Source organism: Gobius niger (assembly GCF_951799975.1).
Source record: "Gobius niger genome assembly, chromosome: 1".
In the NCBI taxonomy this organism is placed as follows: domain Eukaryota; kingdom Metazoa; phylum Chordata; class Actinopteri; order Gobiiformes; family Gobiidae; genus Gobius; species Gobius niger.
Genome location: NC_136852.1, coordinates 3,264,662 through 3,273,769, shown reverse-complemented (window position 1 = coordinate 3,273,769; position 9,108 = coordinate 3,264,662). Strand labels below are relative to the sequence as shown.

The following is a 9,108-nucleotide window of genomic DNA, read 5'->3' as shown; positions in this document are numbered from 1 at the left end:
ACCAGACCTGAACCAGACCTGAACCAGACCTGAACGAGACCAGCATCTGAACCAGACCTGAACCAGACCAGCATCTGAACCAGACCTGAACCAGACCAGCATCTGAACCAGACATGAACCAGACCTGAACCAGACCAGCATCTGAACCAGACCTGAACGAGACCTGAACGAGAACTGAACGAGACCTGAACGAGACCAGCATCTGAACCAGACCTGAACGAGACCAGCATCTGAACCAGACCTGAACCAGACCAGCATCTGAACCAGACCTGAACCAGACCTGCATCTGAACCAGACCTGAACCAGACCTGAACGAGACCTGAACGAGACCTGAACCAGACCAGCATCTGAACCAGACCTGAACCAGACCTGAACCAGACCAGCATCTGAACCAGACCTGAACGAGACCTGAACCAGACCTGAACGAGACCAGCATCTGAACGAGACCTGAACCAGACCTGAACCAGACCAGCATCTGAACCAGACCTGAACCAGACCTGAACGAGACCTGAACGAGACCTGAACCAGACCAGCATCTGAACCAGACCTGAACGAGACCTGAACCAGACCTGAACCAGACCAGCATCTGAACCAGACCTGAACCAGACCTGAACCAGACCAGCATCTGAACCAGACCTGAACGAGACCTGAACCAGACCTGAACCAGACCTGAACCAGACCTGAACCAGACCTGAACCAGACCAGCATCTGAACCAGACCTGAACCAGACCTCAACAAGACCAGCATCTGAACCAGACCTGAACGAGACCTGAACGAGACCTGAACCAGACCTGAACCAGACCAGCATCTGAACCAGACCTGAACGAGACCTGAACGAGACCTGAACCAGACCTGAACCAGACCAGCATCTGAACCAGACCTGAACGAGACCTGAACGAGACCTGAACCAGACCTGAACCAGACCAGCATCTGAACCAGACCTGAACCAGACCTGAACCAGACCAGCATCTGAACCAGACCTGAACCAGACCAGCATCTGAACGAGACCTGAACCAGACCTGAACCAGACCTGAACCAGACCTGAACCAGACCAGCATCTGAACCAGACCTGAACCAGACCTCAACAAGACCAGCATCTGAACCAGACCTGAACCAGACCTGAACCAGACCTGAACCAGACCAGCATCTGAACCAGACCTGAACGAGACCAGCATTTGAACCAGACCTGAACGAGACCAGCATTTGAACCAGACCTGAACGAGACCAGCATCTGAACCAGACCTGAACCAGACCTGAACCAGACCAGCATCTGAACGAGACCAGAACGAGACCTGAACCAGACCTGAACCAGACCTGAACCAGACCAGCATCTGAACCAGACCTGAACCAGACCAGCATCTGAACCAGACCTGAACCAGACCAACATCTGAACCAGACCTGAACCAGACCAGCATCTGAACGAGACCTGAACCAGACCTGAACCAGACCTGAACCAGACCAGCATCTGAACCAGACCTGAACGAGACCAGCATCTGAACGAGACCAGAACGAGACCTGAACCAGACCTGAACCAGACCAGCATCTGAACCAGACCTGAACCAGACCAGCATCTGAACCAGACCTGAACCAGACCTGAACCAGACCTGAACCAGACCTGAACCAGACCAGCATCTGAACCAGACCAGCCGTATGAAGCATCTCAGGGAGGGGCCTCCTGGTGGTTCCCAGAGTCAGGACTAAACACGCTGAGGCTAAAGCTAAGATCTGGAACATGACCTGTATATACCTGTGCATATGACTCTGAAAGTATTTTATTTGCTCTTTGCTTTTTACTGTAATTAATTATTTATTTTTTATGTTGATATTTTATGGAATGATTTAATATTTTTCTTGTCATTTTTTTTTTTTTATGAAACTGAAGCACTTTGTGTATGAACTGTGCTCTGCAAATAAACCTGCCTTGGCTCAATTTTTTTTTTCATTTTGCTACTAAAGTCTTGATAATAATTTGACTGAAACATGAATCAAACTTTTTCGCTGTACAGTTACTCACAGTACTTTTTTCACTCGAGTAAATATTTGGGCCATGACTTTTTACTTCTACTTAAGTAAACTTATGTTTACTTCAGTAAATACTCTGAATTTACTTTGAAAACAAGTAACAAACTGAGAAATCCCCCTTTTACCTACGACTAGGGCAGAAGAGTAAGACTAAGAGCAGAAAAAACACTTTATAATTTTTTCTTATTTTCCCAATTCCCAAAAACATTTTTTTTTCACGTTTCCATATATTTTCCCATTTATTTACCTGCATTTTTCCGAGTTTTTGCCCCCCCCCCACCCCACACACACACTCACACACATTTTTCAACATGTTTCCCCCCCCCAATTTTCCTGCCATCAAATAATAATCAAATTTCCCCCCAAATATAGTCTATTTTTTTCCACTTGTTTTCCACAATTGTTCCCCCTTCTATCTTATTTTTTTCAACTGACGTTTCACTGTTTTGTTTCTTTTACATTTTGATGACCAACTGCATCCAAACTTGAAAATAAAGATTTTATGTTTCTTTTCAGTTCCTACTTTTGATACTTTTATATTTCCGATACCAGTAGAACCTAAACCTGTTTCTCGATAAATACCGGTATCGTTTAACGGTCCCAGCCTTCCCTACGACACATCAGCTGACACTCCCGCCTTGATTTCCGCGCGGCCTTGAACGCCTCTCGCGCGTCTTTTGCCCTGGATGGCGCGTTCACGTACGCCTCGTTCCCCCCCGTTCGTCCAATGAGATTCCTCTTCGCTCTAACACGCGTTTCTACGACACAGACGTCGCTCGCGCCGCGGCTGCTGCACTTCGGACCTTTCCTCCAGGGAGAAAGTTTCCTAAAAGTTTCCTAAAATGTCTCTGCGCGTGCTGGAGATCGTCTTCTTCCTGTATTTCGCCTCTCACATTCCCATCACGGTCTTCATAGATCTGCAGGCGCTGCTGCCCGCGCGCGTGTATCCACAACAGGTAAAAGAGAGAGGTTTGTGCAAAAGGGGAGAGAAAATATGTTTATTGGGTTTAAAAGTTTGACAGGCCTGATTCATGAATGGAAAACTGTTATTATCGATGCACATTTTGATAGTTTAAGTTATTTTTTTTTGTGGTGAGGCAATTTAGTTAATCATGTCTGTCTGCTGTTGCTCCAAGTGGCCAGTAGATGTCGCCACTGTCAAGTTTAAATGTTAAAAAGTGTGTTTAACCTCTTAACTCCCGCCTGAACCGAGAGGATCTTTTTCCTCACGTCATCAGAATTGTTTTCCATCATTTTTTTTGCTGGGTATTCAACTCATTTTAGTAACTTTTTGATCACATTTTTGTCACATTTTTTTGTCATTTTTGGTAAATTTTTTGTCTTTTTCTTGTGACATTTTTGTGACATTTTTGCCACTTTTTCAGCAATTTTTTGTCACCTTTTCGTCAATTTTTTAGCACATTTTTGTCACATTTTTTTGTAATTTTTTTGTCAAATTTTAGATTTTTTTTTGTTACATTTTGGTCATTTTTTCGTCATTTTTTTCATCAAATTTTTGTCATTTTTTTGTTATTTTTTGTTAAATTTTTTGTCAATTTCTTGTGACATTTTTGCCACTTTTTCATCAATTTTTCGTCACTTTTTTGTCAATTTTTTAGCACATTTTTGACACATTTTTTTGTAATTTTTTGTCATATTTTTGCAATTTTTTGTTACATTTTGGTCATTTTTTCATCAATTTTTTTGTCAAATTTTTATCACATTTTTGTCATATTTTTATTATTTTTTGTTACATTTTTTGTCAATTTCTTGTGACATTTTTGCCACTTTTTCAGCAATTTTTCGTCACCTTTTCGTCATTTTTTTAGCACATTTTTGTCACATTTTTTGTAATTTTTTTGTAATTTTTTTGTAATTTTTTTGTAATTTTTTTGTAATTTTTTTGAATATTTTTTGAATATTTTTTGTTACATTTTGGTCATTTTTTCGTCCATTTTTTTTAATCATTTTTTTGTAATTTTTTGCCACATTTTTGTAATTTTTTTCGTGAATTTTTTATCACATTTTTGTCATATTTTGGTCATTTTTTGTTACATTTTTTGTCAATTTCTTGTGACATTTTTGCCACTTTTTCATCAATTTTTCGTCACTTTTTTGTCAATCTTTTAGCACATTTTTGACACATTTTTTTGTAATTTTTTTGTCACATTTTTGCTATTTTTTTGTTACATTTTGGTCATTTTTTCGTCAATTTTTTATCAAATTTTTGTCATTTTTTGTTACATTTTTTGTCAATTTCTTGTGACATTTTTGCCACTTTTTCATCAATTTTTCGTCACTTTTTCGTCAATTTTTTAGCACATTTTTGTCACATTTTTGCAATTTTTTTGTTACATTTTCGTCATTTTTTCGTCAATTTTTTATTAATTTTTGTCATTTTTTTGTCATATTTTTGTTATTTTTTGTCATATTTTTGTTATTTTTTGTCAATTTCTTGTGACATTTTTGTGACATTTTTGCCACTTTTTCATCAATTTTTCGTCACTTTTTTGTCACATTTCCATCATTGTTTTCGTCTCAGTTTTGTTGCTTTTTTCCACAGCTTTTTGGAGTGTAACGCCTCATTTGAAAGCTAAGACCTACAAAACTCATCTAAACAGATCATTTCCCCCGCATTGTCACTTTTTGGGCTTGTGCTCTCATTGCTTTTTTATTCACGTTTTCATTTCTTTTTATAAATTTCATGAACTTGCAGGTGAGTTTTCGTCCCTTTCCGGTGACTGAAATATGGCTATTTTTGAGTTTGAACATTTCCTTGTTTGTAACCAAAGAAAATAGTTCTCTGCCTTTTAATGTACGTTATTATAGCCGAGGTCTAGACCAGGCGTTGACGCGTTCCTCCCTCTGTCCCCGTCAGTTGCAGGACGTCCTGCGATGGTACGCCGCTGAGTTCAAAGACCCCATGGTCCTGGACCCGCCCCACTGGTTCAAGTCCTTTATTTTCTGCGAGTTGTTGGTCCAGCTGCCGTTCTTCCCCATCGCGGCCTACGCTTTTCTCAAAGGTAAATCACACATGACGTCAGACTGAGGTGGGTAGGGTGGCTAAAATATTTACTAAACAGCAACGTTAAGTAAAATAAGCTGACTCTCGAAGCTCTCCACAATGGGGGCCTTTAAAGGGGGGGTATTATGCAAAATGCACTTTTTCAAGCTTTCCATCATGTTATTATGTCACTCCCTCATTAAAAACATGCCTGAAGTGTTGCCTTGGCACATTCACGTATTTTTGAGTAATCTGTAAAAACTCTGATGGCGGCCATTTTAGGGATAGGTTTGCCTGAGTCCTCCTAGGAACGCCCCCACCTCCTGGAGACGCCTCCGAGCTTTCGTCACCAGCCGAGTAACCAACCACTGCTCCTCAGCAGAACCCCCTCCCCACTGACGCCACAGACAGCGTGTGGAGGGGGCGTGTCGGAAAGGGTCAGAGGTTCTTAAAGAGACAGAGGCCTATTTCAAGACATTCACTACAGCCATTTTGAGAGAGACATTTTATACAAGGCAGTTATTCTAATTTACTGCATTTAACTTTAAAGGAACAGGCCACCGTTTTTACATACTGAGATATGTTCTTACCTTAGCTTTGACGAGTTCTTTAGGACCTGTCTGATCTTCCCCCGTGCCTTCAGTCACGTAAACACAGCACAGACGGCGTTAGCATTTAGCCTCTCCCTCTCTCCTCTATAGCTCCAAAACAGGTCAAGATAGAAGCTACCAAGCTCTTCCACGTTTTCCCTATTTAAATATGGTTACGTGAAGTGTTCCACTACAAAGTATAATTACACAAAATTAAACAATGTGGATTTTCTAAGCGGATAAAAGGGGGAACTATAATGTAAGGCGTATTAATACCAGGAGTAATTTGAAATCGGCGCAGTAATCCTCACTTTACTGTGCTGTGAACTCGTCAAAAAGCTAAGGTAAGAACATATCTCAGTATGTAAAAACGGTGGCCTATTCCTTTAAAAAAGGCCTGAAAACACATTTATTTAGAAAAGGCCTATTCTGACTTATTTGTTTGTTTGCTGCTTCGTTTTACTATGTGAATGTTCTTTTTGTTTTTATCTGATTTTATTCTTCTGTTGTAGCACTCTGAGGTTTCGTTGAAATTTAAAGTGCAATATAAATCAAATGTATTATTATTATTAAAGTGGTGACCCAAAGTACTTGGAGAAGATCTTATATGAGGACTGTAAGTGCTGAGTAACTGTTTAAGTGTACAAATCAGATCTATGTTTCAGGGCGTTTTCACACAGGCTCTGGTTAGGTCGATCTTAAAGGGATATTTCAGGATTTTTGGCCTCATTTCAAAGTTATCCAGAGTGTTTTTGATTTTCTTTTTTTTCTTTTATTGATGCAGTCCTTATATTTCAAGAGTTTAGCGGTGCTAGGCTAGTGCTAGGCTAGTGCATGTCTATGGTAACTAGTAGCCTGCATTAAAAACCTCTTCAAAATCACGGGCTCGTCCTCCAAACGTTGCCATATCTGATTTGTAGAAAACTCCTTTGTGAATTCCACTTGTAGTAATGTCAGGTAAACAAACTACTGTAGATCCGGTAACCGAGCAGATCACTCCGCCGCTGCGAAGCTACAACCAGGAAGCTGACGTGGCTCAAATATAAGTTTTTAAAAAAAATGCAAAATGGTTTTATCTCAAAACACAGACATTTATATGGTTAGTCTGGTGTTATGAGTGATTTGCCTCAGGTGCTCTGTGCTTTAATGCAGGCTACTAGTTACCATAGACATGCACTAGCCTAGCACTAGCCTGTTGTTGTGATATTGAACCCTGAGTGCTCCCTCTGTCTCGCAGGCGGATGCCGGTGGATCCGAACTCCCGCCATCGTCTACTCCGCCCACGTCGCCACCACCCTGATCCCCATCTTGGCCCACATCCTGCTCTTCCCCTTCCCTCTCGAGCCGCACCCCGGCCCCCAAACCCTGAGGGAGCGCTGGGTCCTGGTGTCCATCTACGCCCCCTATCTGCTCGTCCCGGTACTGCTGCTGCTCACCATGATCCGCTCACGGACCTACAGCGGCACCACCACCACCACCACCACCACCGCCTCCAAGAAGAAGAGGAAGTGAAGGACAAGCCGCTCTCGGATGTTTTTAAGACGCTATAAATTATGTTTTAAAAAAGGTTTTGCACACTTAAAGCAGGCAGTTGAGACAATTGGAGCGCCGAAATGATCAGAAGAGGTTTAGTTAAGCTCTCTGGATGAGGCGAAACACGGCGGATTCTTGACATAAATATGAGAAAATAATGTATTGCAAGTCTTCTTTGATATCTTTGTATAGAAATATATCATATATTTTAGATCTCAGTAATGGATAGAGCTAAATTATTTTCACATTCAGATACAAAGAGTTTTCCTCAGGGGATTTTGGATATCCTGGTTTGTTTGTAGTCTTGTGGTTAAAAGCTCAATAAATCAGGCTAAAAATGAATTGTGTATTAAAAGACTCTTCTGAAAACTGGTAAGATTTGGCGACTGTAAAAAATACCTTGCACAATAAAAGCTGTATTTTTCCACAAGTGAACAAACATTTTTCCTTTTGTTCTGACTTTTGTTTGCAACTTTGTGACTCCAGCAAGTCTAAGAACGCTTTTAAGGTCTCGGCTCGCTTTCCATCCTGGTGGGAAAACAAGGTTTATGACAAATTTGCATGATTTTTTTCAGAAGAGCTGTAATCGACATCCATTGAGTTAAAAAAAACACACAAAAAAACACATCCCAAAACTAAAGACAATTTCCATTAACGCACCGTCTGAAGAAAAATGGGTGAAAAGTGGAAACGGAGCACTCGAAGGGAATGGATCTATTTGTCCTGCCAATTACTTTTGAAATAATGCCAAAAATGTCTAATAATGATATAGTCGTGGATAATAATAGTCTCAGTATCAACACACCCTCTGGTACAGGGGTAGGCAAGTTTTCTTAGCAGAGGGCCGATTTTCTTTATTGTGAATAGACCGAGGGCCGAAGGCGCTGATTATTATGGTCATTAGCCCAAAGTGAAGCACAACACTGGAAAAATGACCGTCTTAAATGAGATAAATGACTTAAAATTGCTTGAATTCATCAAATTCTATGTTGAATTTGAGTCGGCTTGAACTAATCCAAGATACAAATGCCAACGGAACAAGAATAAAACCGACTTGAAATCAGACAAATAATTGTTTTTCCCTTGAAATGACACAAAATTATCTGAATTAAGAGAATAACTACTACTACCAGACCAAATCTACTCAAACCTTGGATTTAATCTCTTAATTCAAGTAGATTTATGTCATTTCTTACACCACTTCCAGTGCACTTCCTTCAAATGCCAGTGTTGTACATAATCCATCCATCTTCTTCCACTTTTCCGTTGCCGGGTTGTTGGGGAAGCTGTTGGAGTTGCCCAAATCACACTGCACCAGCCCCTTATGGCTCCTCCTGCAGGTGGTGGGTCCACAGAAGGACGGCCTCATGGTTCTAACCGGGCCTGTTGGTCTCTCATAAGGGGCTTCTGAACCGCTCTTTGTCTGACCCGTCACCTAGGACCAGTTTGTCATGGGAGACCCTACCAGGGATACGAAGCCCCCGACAACAGAGCTCCCAGGATCATTCGGGCGCTCAAACCCCTCCACCACGTTAAGGTGGCGGTTCCTGGAGAGGTGTTGTACATAATATATGACCTAATCGGGTGTATTGACAGTATTTCTACCTTTTTTTTCTCCCATTTAACTCTAATAATGTTAAAAGTACTTTCTGATTTGTGTAATAATGTTTCTCAAAATCATCTTGAGGGCCAGAGGTTCTGTGCTGAAGGGCCGGATTTGGCCCTCGGGCCTGACGTTGCCTACCCCTGCTCTAGTATTTGTTCTGTTATAATACTGAATATATTTCTATCCGGTTTGAACCTAAGCCAGGACATGATGTAGTCATGTAGGGTCATGTCCTGACTGGCGCAGATCTGCAATGAACAGCAGTGGGCACCAAAGCTACGTACATTTACCAACCGTAGAACGTAACAATTCAGACGCGATTTTATTTTCATCAATAACAATATTTTAATGTC

At 41.1% G+C, this 9,108-nt stretch overlaps 1 protein-coding gene across 1 annotated transcript; it reads left to right on the top strand.

Annotated features, from left to right (window-relative positions):
• Positions 1 to 2,592: 2,592 nt before the first annotated feature.
• tmem97 (transmembrane protein 97) lies at positions 2,593 to 7,128 on the top strand (the record flags this gene model as incomplete). The annotated part of the gene is made up of 3 exons (XM_079578365.1): positions 2,593 to 2,978; positions 4,901 to 5,045; positions 6,854 to 7,128. The coding sequence occupies exons 1-3, from the start codon at positions 2,865 to 2,867 to the stop codon at positions 7,126 to 7,128; spliced, it is 534 nt and encodes a 177-aa protein (XP_079434491.1). The 5' UTR covers positions 2,593 to 2,864.
• Positions 7,129 to 9,108: the final 1,980 nt, after the last annotated feature.